This window comes from Rhyacophila brunnea, unplaced genomic scaffold (genome assembly GCF_057557595.1).
Source record: "Rhyacophila brunnea isolate RB1 unplaced genomic scaffold, BYU_Rbru_1.0 scaffold_17, whole genome shotgun sequence".
Classification (NCBI taxonomy): Eukaryota; Metazoa; Arthropoda; class Insecta; order Trichoptera; family Rhyacophilidae; genus Rhyacophila; species Rhyacophila brunnea.
The window spans coordinates 7,846,024-7,866,659 of NW_028232827.1; the positions used below are offsets into that span (position 1 = coordinate 7,846,024).

General features: G+C 33.1%; 1 protein-coding gene across 1 annotated transcript in view; it reads left to right on the forward strand.

Moving 5' to 3' along the window:
* Wdr24 (WD repeat domain 24) overlaps nt 1-20,197 on the forward strand; it is a 43,221-nt gene extending 23,024 nt beyond the window's left edge. Inside the window, exons 6-16 of the mRNA XM_085944967.1 lie at nt 6,116-6,204; nt 7,954-8,113; nt 9,867-10,024; nt 10,288-10,459; nt 11,595-11,872; nt 12,768-12,907; nt 13,909-14,243; nt 16,294-16,451; nt 18,007-18,109; nt 18,408-18,569; nt 19,451-20,197. Of these exons, the coding sequence (XP_085801093.1) occupies nt 6,116-6,204; nt 7,954-8,113; nt 9,867-10,024; nt 10,288-10,459; nt 11,595-11,872; nt 12,768-12,907; nt 13,909-14,243; nt 16,294-16,451; nt 18,007-18,109; nt 18,408-18,569; nt 19,451-19,579 (1,884 nt within the window). The 3' untranslated portion in view covers nt 19,580-20,197. The remainder of the gene's footprint in view (nt 1-6,115; nt 6,205-7,953; nt 8,114-9,866; nt 10,025-10,287; nt 10,460-11,594; nt 11,873-12,767; nt 12,908-13,908; nt 14,244-16,293; nt 16,452-18,006; nt 18,110-18,407; nt 18,570-19,450) is intronic.
* Nucleotides 20,198-20,636: the final 439 nt, after the last annotated feature.

Genomic DNA, 20,636 nt, shown 5'->3' on the forward strand with positions numbered 1-20,636 from the left:
CCATAACATTCAATATAGATACGTTACTATGAGAATAGACAACATTCTATGCAAGAGTTCATGGAATATTATAATTCAATGTTACGAATGCAATGCTTATTTATATTCCATGATGAATCCTTTTTCACAAGTTGGTAATGATGTGAAAACTGCTTTTAAATAAAAAAAATTCTCATATATCACTTGTCCCCCTTTTATCATGAATGAACATGAAACTTGGTTATTACGAGGAAGATGGGACCGACTGAATTTGCTCGTTATAAGCATTACTCGTTAAATCTTTTTTCTTTTTTTTTTTATCTTATTTTTCGCGCCACGTTCTATTTAAGCACAGAACATAAAAAATCTGAAAACCATAGTAAAAATCCCCCAAACAAGCATGGCATTAATAAACTACAAAAGAAGTTGTTTACTGTATGAGCCGCTGGCGCTGGTAGGTACCTACTGACTTCACAAAGCATGGATTTTTACATGCAATTTCAACCATATGCGTGGATACTTTTTCAATGTTGGCGAAAACATCAATTAGGTACTTAGACACTTAACTAGTGTCATAAACGTAATCCGATCCCGGCAGCATCCTGCCTGGTTGGCTTTTATTGCTTAGGGTCGAAAAAAAATTTAAACGATCAACACATTAAGTTTGTAAGACACATTAGTTTCAAGAAAATTTTTGATGATATTTTTGCTCGGTATACCTGATTAGTAGCTCGTTATAAAAGTAACTTAATGTATGGAGAAAATCGTAAACATAAATGTCAACGAATGTTTCCTCATTACATCCGAGATCTCGCTATTTCCGTGATCATAATAACCGAGTTCGACTGTACTTAATAATTCACACCATTAATATAGTGTAAAAAATTTTTGCGACAAAAAAACATTAATATGTAAATATATGATAATAAAATATTTATGAAATCTCTAAATAAAATTCACTAATTTCTTTTTACCTCGACGGTATATCATAATATCTTCAACTTGTACTTATTTGATATTATCTACATATGATTGTATCTAGAGGCCACATTTTATCACTCATGACCTAGTAAGTATTAGATACTGACAATGATTTACCCGAGAATAGCTGGCAATTATGAATAAAAAACATTTTGATTGTGATGAGAAACAAACTTTCTACAATAAAGGTTTTTTTTTATTAGCCTGTTCATTAAATTATAATATTATTCGTGTTTATATAGCTGGCTAATAAAAATCTTTGTAATCAGCCTTTAAAAAAAATCATTGAGAGTGTTCCAAATTTCAAAGTTTGTTTTGTTTTAAAGTTTTGACACAACAGCTGTTCAATGGAAATTAGGTTAGAATAATATTGGTCGATCTGAAATAAGGTAATTTCATTATTTTAATATTATTATCAATAATTTACAGAACCAAAATGAATTCTATCTCGAATTATTAATAGCATCATTATCTTATCTTATTTTTCTACAAATTTAGGCCAGTTCCATACAGAATTATTATCAGGTATAGAATTAACGTACCGGTTGCCTTCTCACATAGCGACAATCGATTATTTTATCCACCATTATTAATTTTAAATCATTTTTTTTTATTTAAGCCACTTTCTTTGTAAGATAAGGATGTTTAATTATAGTTGAATTTATTTTAATCACCACGATTGATTATGAAAATGTTGTTCAAACCTATGTAGTCGAAAGGTAATCTAAAAAAATGGTTACTAACGCTAATTATTAAATTTTATGCAAATTATTTCATATCTATATCTATCTGTAGTAATTTTTCACTTGTGCTTTACGATAATCAAGCCAGGGCCGCACTGAGATAAAAACGATTTTTGTACGATGAATCGTCTTTAGATGAACAGTCATGTAAAATCACAAATGATTGTACGTAACCAAGTAACCAAAGCAAAATAGGTCCCTTTTTTTAAATTTAATGCTGCCTCTATAAAATATCTTTAACTATTTTGTTTGGTTAGGCAGGGTTTAGTGAATTTAAAAAAACTAACCAACACTTTAATATTATCTAGTGTGACCAAAAAAGTGTTCACTATTTTTGTCAGATCGCCTATAGCATAGCTAAACTAATATGGTTTAACCAAACAGCAATTTAAGCAGGGCTTAATTGATTTTTAAAAACTAACCAGCACCATCTGCAAATTGTATTCTTAGTTAAATGAAAATAAATGAGTATGACTGGTGATAGTTAACTGTGCACTATCAATGTTGAATGTCAACAGTATACCTCCACCCGTCGCCACTGGTAGATAGATAGATATAAGGCAGGGTAGGTGAACCTTTTTACGTACGCGTGCCAAATTTCCCGAATATTATTTTTCGACTGTCTGGCGTGCCGAACAGTTTTTCATGGGGGGAAAAAAATGAAAAAACAGTTTTTAAGAATTCTATTAAATAATTTAAAAATTACAATTCATTTCTTGAGATTCTGTCTTTCACGCTGTTTCTAGCCGATTGCATATTGTTTATTATTTGAATAATTCTTTCCTTGTTTTCAAATTTTACAAAGAGATTGTGAGAGCATTTTAATAAAACATTCACATGCCATAGGTTCCCCATCACTGATATAAGGTATAGTAAATGATAAGGTTAATATTTTCGTAAAAGTATCGAGCGCTCTGATTCATAAATTTTTCTATTTCGAGCGGTGGTGAGTATTAATGATTAACACTAAGGCCGTGTAAACAAGACCTTTTTGTTTAGAAAATGCTTCTGTTTGAATTATTCCGTTAACGTAAATATTATTAATTATTAATTGTTTAATATTGAGTCTTTCTATCCATTACGGCCCTGGTTTGTGATTCATGAAATAATTAATTAGGTTACCGAATTATCTCGTAACAAGAGTAGAGATTTTAACATTATCTGTGCCTAATTCTCAAATTACATGGCATCACAATGTGTATTATGACAAGATCACTTGAAATGCGATGATGCATTGTGATAATGAATCACACTGTTTATCAGAATAAAAAGACATGCAATGATTGGTCGATGCATTTTGTGTTGGAGAAATTATCGTCAGCTGCAGTTGCGGTCTGTGAGACTGATTGAACAATCGTGCAGTAGGCTTTGTTATTTTTAATTGTTAAAAAATAACATTTATTGTTTATCAATAACAAACCATTTCACTTATGTTGTTAGGTAATTTACTAATAACAATTATTATCGATTGATTTATCTGACTAAATTAAAATAATTATCATAGTGCTTTCATAATGAGACTGATAGTTATTTATGTGTGACAGCAGAATGAAGCTTCTTTTGGAGGGAGGTAGGCGATGGGTAACCGAAAAAAGTGCAATAGTGACATTCGTAGAAGTATTCTTAGTCCAATGAAAATAATTTATAAATATAGATAAAAAATATTATTCTATCTATAAAATATCCAAAGTTATGTGTGATTTAATTGCATAATTTTAGATATTCTATAGATAGACGAACATTTTTTGACTATTATCTAGTATGGCTTGGTTTTGACAGGGTTTATTTGAAATTTAAAAACTAACCAACACCATCTGTAAATTATTGTAGTCTTATTTCAATGAAAACAAATACGAATGACTGACAAAGATTAGTTAAAACTATTTATGTCAGATCTCCGCAGCCTACCTCCACCTTTCGCCACTGACCTATTTATTACATTAAAAAAGTAATATAATGCATAAAAAATACTTCAATCTCATTAGTGTTATCGGATAGGTTAACCGCACGATTGACAGTATCATAAAAAGGCACATCTGGCTTTCGGTAAATTTATTTAGGGGTTAGGGATTTATTCTATATAATTTTGCCAATACCTGTTGGGTATATTGTTTGTAAAGAAAAATGGAAAAATGCGGTCAATTTAAACATTTTGCTTTGGTTACTTTCATTTGTTATTTATGATTTTATATGATTATTAATCGAAATAATGATTATTCACTTAGGCTTGTAATACAAAATTGCAAGGTGTCTTTATTTCAGTTTCAAATCAGACCAAAAATGTGAAGCTTGCTACAAATTAAATTTCAATTCGAATTGACTTTCAGCCAATTTTATCACTAGCTTTCATAGATTTCAGCTCCACTTTTACAGCATACCAGAAAAATAAAACTGTATATTAAATATTAATTATATGGGAATATCAGTCCAATACGTAGTCCGAAGACGGTTTTATTTTTGGTTTTGTTCGAGTCTCAGGCGTTTGTTCATGAAATATTACTATAATATTCTTCTTCGGCCATATCCGCCCCTTAGTTGGAGCATATGGACACCACGCGGCGCCTCCAAGAATCCCTGTTGTTCGCCAGTCTTCTTGCTTCGTTAATATAATAAATTATAATGGATTTAAGTTTTGTACTATTCCATTTGAGTACTGTACTACTCAGTTTGAGTCAGAGTTTGAGTTTTGTACTACTCAAATGGAATAGTACAAAACTTAATCCATTAGAATTTAAATTCAAATTCCATCAAGTACGGTCGATAGTATTAATATTAATAATATAATAAATGAAAGTAATTATTTAAATTAATATAAATTCTTATTGTTCTTTTTTTGACCATGTCCGACCCTAATATGGATAATATAGGGTTGGAGAGAGTGGGGATTTGTATTAATAGATTTTTGTTTTTACGGGAAATGGATGTTACCCACTTGCTCAACCTATTAGGTCCATACTCTCACTCCAAACACAAATTAAAAAACAATATGTGTATTTGCCAGACCCAGGATTCAAACCTGGGTCCCACGACTTCATAAAAGAATACATTGTGGACAAATTATCAACTCATTTAGTGCTACCACCGCACCGCGACTGGCGCGTTTGTAGTAGTTGGCCATTAGATATAATTAACATGTTATTTAAATTTGGTAGTTAAAAGGTAATTAAAAGGTCAGCAGTGATTGTGTTATTGATAGATTATTATTATTAATAAATAAAAAATACTACATTATTTGATGAAACAATGTTAATCAGTAAAATGATATGGTACTGTTCGGTTATGAGGAATACAGCGGAAAACACATTTTTAAAATACCCGATATACTGGATTATTTGTTAGGTTAACCTAACCTAACCTAAACTAACCCAAACTAACAAATAATCCAGTATATCTGGTATTTTAAAAATCTGCTGTATTCCTCATAACCGAACAGTACCAATGCATTGTAAATACAGTATAACCCCTATTTTACGTTTTTTAAGTGACTGGAAAAAAAAAACCAAATTGGAGGGAAAATGTAAAAGGGGGGTATTGAAAAAAAGAACATAACTAAAAAAATAACGTTTTATTAATAAACAACATTCAATTTAAATTTTTATTGAAAAAATCATGTACATATGTATATTAGTTTGTTGCATTTTTGTTTTTTTGTTATGTAATTCTCTTTCAAGACTATATAAACATTTAAAAGTGTCATCTTGGATATCAGCAAAGTTTGTAAAGTAGGCTTTTAAACCCTCGGTGAACCTCATTGCTTCTTCTTTTGTTGGAATATCAACCTCGTCTTCATCAGACAGTTCTTAAGAAGCGCGCGTAACTTGCATATTTTGAATATTTCCGACGTAAATCGCGGGAAAGAAAAACGTAAATGCGGGTATTAAATGTACTGAAATACATCGGGACCGAAAAAATTACACGCAATTGCCGGGAAAACGTGAATACCGGGCACGTAAAAACGAGGTTATACTGTATTATTATGACTATTCGAGTGTGCAATTTTTTTTCATGTTCGTAATCATTACTTTTACTTACCTTCTTTATACAGACACTCTTCACCACCGTCGGATACAAAGGGTTTACAATATCAATCGTGAATGTTATTTGCGAGCACCTGTAATTATTCCAATCTTTATCACCCGCTGACAAACATGTTTATTAAAATCCCGCTTAGCGTAATGAATAATATTTATGACAACACACTGTATATCTGTATATTCTAATTAATTTTATACCAAATTAAACAAAAGCATATCAAAATGATTGACATTTGGACTCATCTCATTTTAATCAATTATCCCAAATAGCAAAATTGCATATTATGTCGTCGATGTTTGGTAAACATTTTTGGTTAAATGATGCAATGGCATGAAATATAATCATTCAGAGCGGTCACCCTTTCGATTGTCTTGCAGGTCTGGGACATCCATGGGAAACCCTCATTGGAGTACACCATTCATACCATCGCTTCCGTTGGTCACGTCAAGTGGAGACCGCAGAGAAGGTACGTTCTTTATTATTCTTAATAATATCTGTTTCAACGGTTTAATTTTTACTTAGTGCATATATTGAAGTACACACAAGTGCACATATTGATTTGAGTGAAGATACCAATAATTAGTATTTATTTTGATTACTAGCCAGCGTCTTAACTTAATTGCACTTGCTAAAAATTTCATAAACTATTTTTTTTATTCAATGTAAACATTCTCAAAATAACCATTCTCTAAATCTTATAAAAAATATGTGTATCTATGTTACACCGAATGTGCGAAATTAACTATTACATGAAATGCGCAAAATTTTGGCTAATTCATGTAATAGTCAAGCCTGTTGCCTTATTCATGAACTAGGTAAATTTTCTGCTGAGTACATGAATTCGCCAGGGTATGGAATTCTTGAACTGTCAACATGACAGAAGAAAAAGTAAATTTAATACGGATGGTTTTATTAGTTATAATTGGACATAATATAATATTATTATTAGGTTAGGTTAGGTTAGGTTAGGTTTTGTAATTCTGAATTAAACTATTCAACTGAATGTCCATTTTGAGGTCAGCTATCAAGTGTCAACAAACTATCACAAACATTCAATCGACCATTGCACGTTTGATACCCAAGCACGAATCAAATCGCGAAAATACTTTTCAATAAAATTCTTCCGTTATCATATTATAGTTCTAGATTTTTTTTGCGCATAGTAAATGGATATGAACGTCATTGTAGGACGACATTTGACACATTTGTTTAGTTTGATTAGTTGCAAAAAATACCACCGGAGCGCGATCATCGATTTTGACCATAGATAATATATGTACATTTTGACCCATAGACTAATGTTTTGACCAATGCATGAGCATTTGATAGATTTAGTTTAGTTGCAAAAAATACCACCGTAGCGCTACTATCTAATTTGTCCAATACATGAACTAGGCAGAAAAATTACTGCCGAATTCACGCACTCTTCAGATATTTTGTCTAATTCGTGAATAAGGCAACGGGCTTGCATTTTTCATGATTTAGGCAAAATTTTGCCCATTTCATGTAATATTCAATTTCGCACATTCGGCGTAACATCTACATACCATAATCTTAAGAAATATTCCAAAACCCCTCAAAACCAAAAAACTTTGATCATACTATCCGACAACAAGATCTCGTTGATAACCGGAAGTCGCTGTAGTCACATATGGAAGACTTCTCAGTGACATATCTGTCATGGCGGCAACTCGTGTTCAAATAATGTATCAGCTGTCTTTTAAATTTCGATTCCTTTTCTTCTTCGCAATAAACCAAAAGTTTACTATTAATAATTCTAATATCACTCCTGATTTTAGGCATATTTTTATTATACAAAGCATCAAATTACCTAAATTGATTGATCCATACACAACGGAAGCGTAATTTAAATGATAAATTTAGGGGCGTTCCTCATTTTAAATGAAAGTACGATTAACTGCATAGGTGGGGCTTGTTAGTTCAAAGTTTAACATGTAGACAAGAAGTTCTTGTTCGACAATAAAAAAAATGTTTTAAAACTTATGACTACAAGAAATTCTTTAACTTATTTGTTATTGATTGATTTTTGCATATAATTTTTTAGTTAGATAATTTTAGCTCTTGTGATGCCCGAACTGTAATATACCCCCTTATGAAGTTGTGGGTCTCGGACTCGAATCCTGGATCTGGCATATTCACATGTTGTTTTTCGTTCACGTTGTTTAAGTATTGGAAAAAATTAATTATGTTTCAGATACCATATAGCCAGCTGCGCCCTGGTGCTGGACTCCAGTATAAACGTGTGGGACGTGAGGCGGCCGTACATCCCTTACGCCACCTTCAGCGAGCACAAGGACGTCACCACGGCTGTGGCCTGGAAGGGTGACCCCGACATATTCCTTTCCACCAGCAGAGTGAGTAACCGATTGTTTTATAATCAAACTTATTCCAAATACTCTTATGGTGCTGGGGTTAGATATGTGCATAAAAACAAAACGATAAAATCATTCTCACAAAGGCGTGTAGCGTCATTCTATGCGTTTTCTCAACAATATGCTCAGTGGCTTAAACTTCTTCGCACTCTCACAAATAATATAAATTTAATACACACTGGGTATGACTACAGTGTACGCAGTTGACACCCACTATGTATCGGGAATTTGGGAGTTCTACAGTCATGGTATCGGACTACTCTATAACTAATTCCTATGAACCAGCACTTCTCTTGCCGTGCATAAAAGCTTTCTTGATTTTAACCAGTATACCGACAACTTTCTATGGATTGCGATGAGTTTTACAAGACCTTTTTATACTCCCTTAAGTGGTGATTTTACCTATATGATCATCGAACAGCATTTGAATGCTCTGGAAACATAAATGACAATTTCTATTTTGGTCAAATCTTGGCAAGTCAACAAAATTTTCAGAAGTAAACACATATGACATTTTTATTAACTTTCCAACGTTTTCAAGAGAATGGAAACTGTCGATTTTGTTTTGTTATTTCTTCAATGCTGCTTGAATTAAAATAAATGTATTAATAATAATAGAAAAATAATTATTATAAAAACCAAATTATTCAATGCCTGCCATGCTATCATCGCACAAGTGAAATCACTGTCATTTGAATGTACACATTCAATTCGTTTGAATGCGATCATCGCACACATCATCACCTATCGAATGCAATCAGAGGAATGGCAGGACAGACAGCTTCCGCGAGCCTCACGAGACCTCAATTTTCAACTTTTTTTACAATAAATGCATAACTTGTTCTGATTGCATAATATAACAAATCTTATTGTTTTACAAATATCGATTAACACAGTGTTAATTGTTACGCGTTTTAACCGTGTCAGTAAAATTGTAATTAAGTAATGTAATGTAATCTAATGTAAAAAAAATGAAAATGAAATTAAGTAGTGAAAGGATTAAAAACTTCTTATGATCAACAATGAGTCAAGAGTGAATAAATAGATTGGTGCGGCCGGTCATATAAAGTTTTTGTTAATCATTTTTTTGTATATTATTAAATAATATTAAATACCGTGAACAAAAACTGGCATTTAATATTTTCTTCCACATGGTTTTGAACTTTGAAAAGCAGAGGGTTTAAAGATCTGAGCTTTGGTGGGAATATATGCTAGTATGGTATAATATAATGTAATATGCTGATGCAGCGCAGCCATGATAAAAATAAAAATGAAATCGATCTTGTGAGCTATTATAACTCAGCGATCAGTAAATACGGTTTAATGAGATTAAATACTGAGAAATCTACCCTTGTAGAATCTACAGTGGTCAACCGGTCATGGAATGCATCTGCGTTAGACGGAAATGAAATTTGTCACCTGGCACAACTATAATTAGATAATAACGGTTTACACGTAAAAGTGCTAACTGTCTCGCCAATCTCATTATTCAAACGTAAGCGAGACACTTTATTGTCATTTTATTGTGTTATTTGACTGGTTGTGAAAATTGGTAAACTTCAAAAATGCTCTACATGCTCATGCATGCAATCTTGCAACTTGCATGATAATACGTGTTTACACGTGCATTTTCTTATTATGGCCGCAATAATACGTACAGTCAGCAGGAAATCCATGCACGTGTAAACGGGGTATTAAACTCTGCAAACATTTAATTGTGATGATTATTTTGCAGGACTGCACATTGTACCGCCACATGTTCAAAGACGCGACACACCCGGCCATGTCTGCCAACCCTCAGGGCATCAGCTTGAGTGTGAAAGGTGAAGTGGTGTACACGTGCCGACAGAACACGCCCACCACCCTCGGAGACAAAATTCAAGGATTCATCAAGTAAGTTTTAGTCTTATAAGAACATGCAATTATTAATGGTATTACCAGCGATCAATACCTGATAAAAAAGACAACTGATGACTTCACAATGTGCTGGTAATTTAATTTTTAGATCCAAGTTGAAAAAACAATATCTATCAACTCCAATGCAAAATCCTTTATAACCGATCTAATTAAATTGAAATTCAGTCATTAGCAACTCACGTACAATGATGATTTAATTAATATTATGTTATGTATGTCGGTCTTATTTACCGTTTTAGCCGGCGTCAAACAGAGACTTTCCACTTGGCATCGTCAGCAGTGCGGCGCTGGGCCGGACCGCCACGAAAAGCTTTTCTTACGTGCGCCAAGAAATACAATCTCTCTGGACATAACCTCGCCGCGCTCTGTGATCACAATGCGCAGGTCGCGAAGGATGTCGGGAAACCACAGGTTTTTAACTGTTTTGATTTTAGTATCCACATTCTTTTCTTATTACAAAATTTATGTATTTTTGATCAGATCACTTATCCAAATATATCTACCCTGAATATCCTGGCATTGTCTGCACATGTTCTGCCGAATCTATGAACTTTCCTAATATGTGAATAATTTAGAAATAACTATGTGTCTGAGTTTTATCACAAATTCTGTTAATATAGGCAACCAACCATCTCTTATGATTTCATCAGATGAGATTCCTAAATATTGTAAAATTTTAGTTAATTTCAGCATGATTAGCATTGTACAGATTGTTCAATCGGTAAAACATATTGGTCGGAAGTCAATGGTTGTAGCTTTGTATCCAGCTTGGTACAAATATTTTTATATAGGTACATACAGTAAAACCTCGTTAATACGAATTCTGCTGGAAACTATCAAATATTAAATGTATGGGGGGAAAGTACTAAAATTTTGAAAAAACAATTTTTTGATTTTCATTAATTTCGTTTATGATCATAGATGTGCCAAAAAAAATTCTGATACATTTTTTCAAATTTAAATTTGTGCAAATACCATGCGTCATTAATCCATTAATTGAAGTTACCAAGTAATGTAGGTAGGTATTTACCATCTGTTTTCCAATTTGTCAACACAATTATTGTTTGGCATTAGTTCTCTAGTAAAACTATGTGAAAATCCAATCAACAATAATTAAATACCTACAGCCCTGAAACATGTGAGTTATTGTTTATAAAATGTTAGGATTATTTTTATTACCTTCATAAAATAAGGAATTTATGATGCTGTCATAATTTTCAATGACTGGCTCATTAAATAGTGTACTTTGTATATTGAATATTTTTTTATGCCAAGAAATCATTTCACATTAAAGGTATGGTTTTATTGAAAATAATGTTCAAGGGACTTTTTTTTCGCGAAAATTTCGAATTATCCGTGTTCTTATTAATGAGATTTTACTGTATGTACTTTATGTATGTCCAATAATGAATGTTACATTTTTAAATATTGTGTATTATTCATTAAATGAAAGATGTTTTATTAAAGCCATTCAGATTGAAGGCTAAGAAAATGTATTGCAATTAGAATATAATTTAACTAATACAAAACATATTAATAATTTTAGGTCAGCCTGGTGTGGTGCATAATAAAAACGATCTACGCTTCGAAAGCCACATCGCCGCAAGAGACATACACGACAAGTAACTCTGGTGGAATCGGTTGCAATAGAAGTCAAGACCCCTCCACCGCCAATAGTGTGGCTGGTGGGGGGTCTATCGGGTGTTCCGGGAGTGTTGGAGGGGGTGGTATAGGGGCCGATGGGAGCAGCGGAGACCTGCCTACCAACAGCAACCCTGATCAGAGAAGCCTGAGGAGTGATCACACGCAGTCAAATGCCTACAGGTTGGTGATATTTTCAATAACTTAAGATCATAATATCGGTTTTTTTATACTTTTCTCTGTACAGTGGCGCCCAACGTGGGACATTCATTATAATACATAATCTATAATACTACATACTGGATATTATATTGTATAGTTAAAATTAATTTTTATTAATTAAAGAACTGTTATTATCAATAATTACTGAAGACAATCATAAGGTGTATTACTGTGTTTTAAATGTATCTTATAATTATAAAAATACATTCTATTTATTCTTTTAAGGGAAACGATATTGCCAATAGGTTAAAATGAAGCTCTAGGTAAATTTTGGGTGTAAGTCGGAACAATTCATAATCTCTGTAGGAAACATATTTATGTCATTATGATACCCCATCTTTTCTTGTCATAATATGATACATATATACACGTCATTATTTTTACGCCGTAAAGTAGTAGTAGTAATAATAATTTAGAATGAAATATCCATACTTACACATTGTATTTTTTCGAATTATTATTTTGTCAACGTGTGCGTTTGGTAAAACTTTCTTTTGAAGTTTGTAATTGACTAGCAACATTTTTTGCAATCAATATATACCATGACATCCACATTTTACGATGATATGTGCATTGTAATCGCAAGATATATTCTTTATAAGAAAAAAATCATGAAATTTGATTTTCCATGTCTGCTTTGTATTTAATATTTTCAATCATCGACAAGGGGCTGATCTAAACTTTCTCTAGGCTTAACTTAACTTTCATTTGGAATACACAAGAATCAGTGGAAAAATCACAATTCCAATACAAAATACTAAAATATTATGTTCCATTTCATTTCAGCTGTTTTAATATTCACTGGTTCGTTTTATTATTCATGAAGGTTTATTCCTTTGATTGTTTGTTTAAATAGTAACGTGGCAGATGATGACACAGAACCGGAAGACGGAGTGTCATCGGAACACCAATTTCACAACAGCGGCGTGTTGGGATTCCCCACACATAATATACACATTCCTAAGGGGCCTCCAAACGGAGAAAGTTCACCCAACGGTAATAACATTATTGATTCTATTGCTATTCTCAAATAATCCATTATTACAATAATTGCGAGAATTTTTAATGACAAACCAAAACATTCAAACTATATATGGTTGCTATGAAAATAATAACAACATTCTATACACCTTCATTCGCACACATTTCACACTTCATACACATTCATCCTCCATTCATTTCCACGGGCGTGTTTGATTTGTACGAATGCAGTTAGCTGTATCACAGTTCACCGTGCGTTGTTGTATCAGAAGTAGATGGTCGTATAATTTTGAGATCAAATTCATGTCTAACTAAGATACTTAAAAAAACCACCGGAATACGAGGGAACGGCGGAATAAAATAGGTAGGTAAGTAAATTAAGAATACAATCATATCGGACAATATATTTATATAAAATTCTGAATGATTCAAAAGTAGGTTAGCAAGTAGGTGCTGCTCGTAAGTATCGTGTCGTACCTATCAAATATCAAATTAATGTTCGTATTCAATTTAATTAAATTTGAACATTACTGTTTGCAATGCTCCACGATCAATGTGTCATTTTTTTAATCATAATGCTATACGGTCATCTCTTTCTGGTACGAATGCTCACTGTGAACTGTGAAATGTAATACATACAATTTACAAGTAACCGTCCATGGGATGTAATCCAAGGATGGGAATAAAATGCTTATAACTTGTCATGCAAAGCAGTTACATACACGGTTGAATTCATTTTCATGCATTATTGAGTGATATGTAAACTGCTCCTAATTATTTTTTTTATATGCCACTTAAAAAAATCGAAAGGGTTGAAAGGGAAAATCTTTCACGAATATATGAATATGTATAACTGTGTCAAAAGAGTGCAAGTACACCGGAGTACATCTCCCAACTGCCTAAGCACCATTTCGTAACTAAAAGACATATTATTATCACGTGTTTATGGTTGATCTACCATAAGACTTAATCTGCCAAGACTCATTTGTCTCAATCACTCTGTCTTTTTGCGACAGGAGAACGCAAATGGCTTACTGCCCGCCACCTTCACTACGTGGACGTCTCCGCCCAGGACTGGACCCTGCAAGGAGAAGCGTTCCCACTCCGGACGGCCAGCACAGCCATCTCGGCCCCCTTGCAGGACGCTCACTCTACAAATAGTTCATCGTTTGCCGACGCAGACCACCATGTGACCGATTGCCCTGATGGCCCGCCGGGGATCATTTTCGCATCAGTCAGCTCTACCCAGCATCTCAGCCACCAGAACAGCAATTCTTCACTGACAGGCTCCGTGGATACCGCCAATAATAATGGGTATTCGACTAGTCCACAGAACCGAACAGTCACGACGGTAAGTTGATACTTGTTTAGCGTTTATTTGATTCGATTCAATGCCACTTACTGAAAGTACCAGATTTTGTATTGGAACTTAGCAGTTTTAAATTCTCTGCTTTAAATGGGGTATTATTTTTAATACCCCCAAGATATGTTGCTTTAAGTTCAAAAATAGAAGTAGCAATAGAGAGGCATCAATATATCTACCTCGGGATAGGGGTGGATTATGTTTCAGTTGAGTTTTATTTTTTCAATTCCATAATGATTTTTCTTTAAAAAAATTGACATTTACATGATAGAACGAACTCTATTATGTATAATGATTTCAAAACAACATTTTTATGACATTATGCGACATGATAGTGGCATAGTGAGGTTATGTTGTAAATGAGGTAAGTATTATAATTTGTTACAATAAGTTAGCCATCTAAACTGTCAAAACTGTCTATCTCACTATAAAAGATAACACAGCCAAGAGAAGGTTTGGTTGAAACATACCACTTTTTGACAGTTTAGACTTGTTAACTTATTGTAACAATTAATCCCTTAATATATAAATATTGTAAACTACCGTCGATAGCCGCCTTGTGTATAGAATGGACCCACTGGAACATGTAAACAAATCGTCTGTATTTAGTTTTATTTGATTCCTAGCTGAAGTACCTAGCTTCGCTTAGGTGTTATTTACGGTATTTAATTTTTGAGGTAAAACTTTCTTGTGCGCGATACAACAATTTTGCCGTGAGAGCGAATCCTGCTGACGTACTGTCACTTTGAGACGCTTACAATAAACTTTGTTCAGTTCTTCTATGACAACTTTGATACTCCTGCAATTTTATGGAAATATCCGATGTGTCACAGAGATGAAATTTTGACTAAGAGTAGGGTGTCGTAATCTTTGTAATCATTAATACCATAAGGTTTCTAAAAATTGTGTTGTATGTTTGTGAGATGTTTTAGAATAATTGTATAAAGAACAAGCAAACAAACAGACTCTCTAGTTTAATTCTATGGTTTATCTGGTTTTATACGCTTAACAATATTTTACTTTACTAATAGGAATAAACCCCATATTTGTGGCGGGATTAGTTAAGTAAATACCCCGTAAAAGCCATAATGGAACATCCGACGGGTGTGCATCCATTAATCAAAATTCACTATCTTTTGTCATAGTGCATTATCTAAACAGATGTCACATGTCAGCCATTTTTGTTGACATCATTTAATTTATACAGCTCGTCTTATCAATTTGATATTTTATCTATTATTTTGTATTTTCGATTCCTCTGTAAATAATTGTCATTAATTTGAATAACCGATTTATTGAATTCATGAATGAAGAGGTTTAAACCTTCATGTTTCATAATATATGCATTCATACAATAAAACATCATTATTTAGAATATTTCAATAAACTGTATTTTGTACGTACCTATTTGCACTTACATACAAAAAAAATTTCAATGGTTGCCAATAATAACAACACTACTGTCTGACAACAACAAATCGGCGATAACAGGAAGTCACTGTAGTCGCATATAGAAGATTTCTCAGTTACGTGTCATATTTAAATAATGCATCGGCAGTCCTTTTAGATATGACTCATTTTCTTCTTCGCAGTAAACCAAAAGTTTACTATTAATAATTCTAACATCACTTCTGATTGTTTCAGACATATTTTTATTATAAAAAGCTTCATATTACGTAAATTGATAGATCCGTACACCACAGGAGCATAAAATAAAATGATAAATTTGTGGGCGTTCCTCATTTGAAAACGGAAGTGCGATTAGCTCCACCGGAGAGAATTGTTAGTTCAGAGTTTTAACACGTGGACAAGAAGTTCTTGTTCGACAATAATACATAACACTTATATAATAATACATAACAGTAGTCATCAAATAATATTCTAATACAAAAAGTTCACTTGAATCCATCTACCTACATAGTTATAGTCCAATCTGTTTAGTAAATGTGCTATCTGTCACCTTAAATTGAAGCAATAAATAATATGAAAGAGAAATAAGGAATCAGTTAATTAAAATGAATGATTTTTTTTGTTATAGGTCGAAGACCAGCCATCATCGGTTCTAACGGTGACATCGCTGCCTGTTTTACCGACATGGGATCCCACACACATTGTTGTGGACGCTCTCAAGATGCACGCTGAACTGGGAGATGTTCAGACTGCTGCCAGTGTTTTGCTCACTCTTGGAGATCTTCGGTGAAGCATTATTTTTTATGACTCAATTAATATACAGTTGGCGTTATATCTACCTGGCTATATGGGTAAATCTGTTTCAGAAATGTAAAAGTTTTCAGATCACAATCACACCAACATGAAACAAGTCATCTGTAAAAATATAATAACAATAATATTGTATCACTATTTTCTACTACAGTTTACTGCACATTTGATCATTAGCAACAATGATTGTCATAAAAGTTTTTTATAATATTATATATATTATGTCATATTGTTACTTAATGATGCTAGCTAAATTCACAATTAATATATTTTTACTGAACAGATTAATAAATAGAATGCAGATAGGCTATACCCCAATACAGTACATTTTGAAGCAGGGTTTTGAATGTTTAAGTATCCTACGAAAATGAAACACATTATAGACGTGCAATAGTGTGTGTTGCAACCTTCAAATATACAAATATTGAAAAGTGTCAGTGCATAAACCGAGAGCAGTTGTCAGAACGAAGGACAAGCTCAGAATGACGTATTCTTGATACGTGTTTAAGTTTATCCCATATTCTTCCACACTCGAGAGTGGTTATACCTGTTAGGTATTTCAGTTCCCATTAATTCTGCGTTCCCTGATTTTTACAACGTTTTTATTAGCTCGTATTCTTGTTTGTCCGGTGGTTGTTTGTCCTGTACAAATCTTGCAATCGATTTTTAACTAACTTCCCGACTATCTAGACATTTGAAACTTTTAGAATATATCAGAACACGATGCTAATGCATTCTTTTAATACTTTCAGCCATCTTTAAGCAGAATTGAATTCATTTTCAGTTAATTCTGTTTTGTATGGAAAGTTATTTCAGAAAATCTGTAAAAAGTAAAAGATTATTATTGGTTGCTGAAGGAGGTGGTCCTAGCATCTAAATTATTAATACATACATGCGTTACTATGGAAATCAAAATGAAATGTCAAAATGACATTTCAATATTCTATATTTGTTTGTTTTTTATTTACTTCATATCAAGTACAAATTTGAGCATATTGAGCATAATAATTCAACAGAAAATTTAAAAACGTATATAAAAAGTTCTTTTTATCTTGTAATTATTATGAATTTAGTCTGGTCGTGATACTGAAGAAGCTCTATTCGATATAAATAAAAAGCATTTCAAATTATATTAATGTTATTAAATGTTATAAAAATATTATTAAAACTATGAATTAATAAAAATCTTACTACACTATTCAATAGAACTTATTTAACTACTTTTGAACGATAAAAAATAACCATAAAATATTATGTAATTTTAATAAGATAATTTGCTCAATGAACGTACATTTTTTTAATTTATAAGTTTATCTTGGAGTTTACAAAACATATTTTTCTTTTTAATGTATTAAGATACGTATTAATTATTTAAAATAATTCAAAATATAAATTATCTATAAAATGTAATAAATTAAATATTTCTTATTTTGTCACTGAATGCACAGTAGCATAGCACTCTCCCATCATTTGCTGCCTTGCCTTAGTTATAATGAAGTAACTAATGGAAACTTGCCTATTTTGCTTTCAGAAATAGTTTAAATGGATATCTGGACGAGGTGATTCAGGAACAGTGGCTGGTGGGATATTTGGAATTGCTGGCGAGACATAAACTATGGGATATTTGTACACAGGTAATATTAAATATGACATATATGGACAATATGGAATTATTTATTATAATATACATATGTTATATAAGAGAGAACACACCGCACTATATCTCAATTGGATGACTTCAGTGGGCAGGACACTGGTATTTTGAGAAAGCCCAAAGGGGTCAAATGAAGTTTTGAGGCTTTAGTTGAGGATTATCGGAAGAGGTCTGTTAATCTTGGAATCTACTACTTAACGAGGCCATGACCCGCTCACCCTGGATTGTAGAACCAAAAATGACGATTATGAAGTATACCACTGATATTTTTTTTTCAGGTTATCCAAGGTGCGTGGATAAGTAGCATCGCTCAATTGAATCAGCAATCGACAGTGATACACACGAGCTGCGGGAGTTGCGGCAAACAATTGGCACGCGCTGGATGGCTCTGCGATAAATGCAACTCTTCCGAGCCAGCACAGTGCTGTGTCTGCCATCAAGTAAGATATTATTTTAAATCTTATGATTGTATATAACTATTTTCCTTTCGATAATTTCCCAAATGAGTATTTTGTGACCATCTTTCTTCAAAGCATGCACGCTTTTAACTACTCTCTCGAAGCTCGTAGATCACACTTAAAGCATTTTTTCCTGCTCTGGTACGGTTTCCAATCCTGATGTTCTAGAAAATTTGAATTTGTATCGACCCGTCAATTACATGCGTGGTAGCGCCACAACCTCTAAATCAAAACTGTTTTCTTGTGTCAGACTTATCACGCACAAATAATGAGTGCTGTGCGGATGGTCAATGCACTTCCTGGAGATGCATACATTTTTAGTGATTTGCTGTCTATTATGTTTTGAATTAAATTTGATTTCAATGTAATTTTTTTTTGTCTAATTGCTCTCTTCTATTTGCTTTTGTAGCGGCATGACTTTGAAAAGAGACTCACAGATGGCGCTAGCACTACGTAGACGGATTAGGATTTAACCCTATGTTAACTCCGTTACTTTTATCTTACGATCTTACAGCCAGTCAGCTTAGTTTGATTAATTTTGACCCTTTTGATCATACAGATCCTCTATTTTGAAACTAAGCACCTTACACTATCGAGATTCGTTTCTTCTGACTTCTTAAGTGTGGTTATCTAGTTGTCAAATGTGATACCTACCTAAACTGAACTCATTCTTTGGCAAGTTCATTTGGTTATTTGGTCGAGCGAGTCATCTTTATAGCAATAAATTAATAATTTATTATGTACTCAATATGTTTTTTAAATAAATAAATATTTAGGATCTAACTATGTATAAGATGGAGAAAGTTTTTGAAAACGGTTTTACCACATGGCTAATTATATTTTTATTTTCTTTTGCATAACAGATAGTGAAAGGGCTGTACGCTTGGTGCCAGGGATGCTCACACGGCGGCCACCTTATTCACATGCAAGACTGGATGGCGAACCAGAAGTACTGTCCCGCTGGTTGCGGTCACATGTGCGAATATAGCTGATCTATGTTTTAAACTTTAAAACATAAACTGAGTCATGTAATATATTGGGAGTGTGCATTTTTATTTTATTAAAATGACTTTATACTAATCGAGCTTTATATTTGTATAGAGTATTGTAAATATCGCGTTCAGTGATTGAAAGCGATGAAGGATACTTCATGGTTGGTTTGGTTGTCACGAATACAACTGTCGACTAGAGACAAGAGTCTTAGCCATCGTTTAAGAGCATACATAAGTGAAACGGCAAATAATTTTCAACAGTAGGTGGGATGAAATTTTCCACTCGTCGCCAATCGAAGACCGACAGTCGAGATGTAAGCACGTCAATTTGTTTCGTGATGGCGTTGAAGGAATATATTCTTAAATCATGTAAAGATGACTAAAAAACGTTAACCATTTGCTTGAAAAAGAAAACATGTCAATGAATATACTATTATTATTACTAATATAACATTAAATGGACACATGTTGATTTTTTATGACAAATTATATTTCGTTTGGCTCGCGTCATTTGCACAATCCGCGCATCGCATAGTCACGATCTTTTTAGATCATGCCTCAACTGACGTATAGACTTAATGAATGCCCATTATACGAAATTCTGCTATTACGTGATTTAAAAAAAATTCAATAAATATACTTTAATAAATAACAGCAAGTTAGACTTCCATTAGGATACATGGAATTTCGATTTACCGACAACTTTTTAGTTAGGTATAGTATAGCTACCTTACCAGCTAGAGTTTTAGACAGAAAGCCCACAAAAAATGGCGTAACGAGGTGTGGAATTAGCGAGAGGCTTACGTGGCATTACTCAATGCTTACAGAAACGAGATGCTCACCACACTCCCCAGCTTAGTGGTCTTGCCTTTAATTGTCTCAGAAAGTAGATCGACAGCAGATGGTTACATGGCATGAATGGCAGACCCTTTCCGGTCATGCCAATCGCAAATGTGCACGCGTTCGCTCTGCCGCCTTCTGTGGGCTTTGCACATTCAACAAAAATTATATAAGCAAAGCATATTTCTTCTTTTTTACACATAATGTTGTGACAATG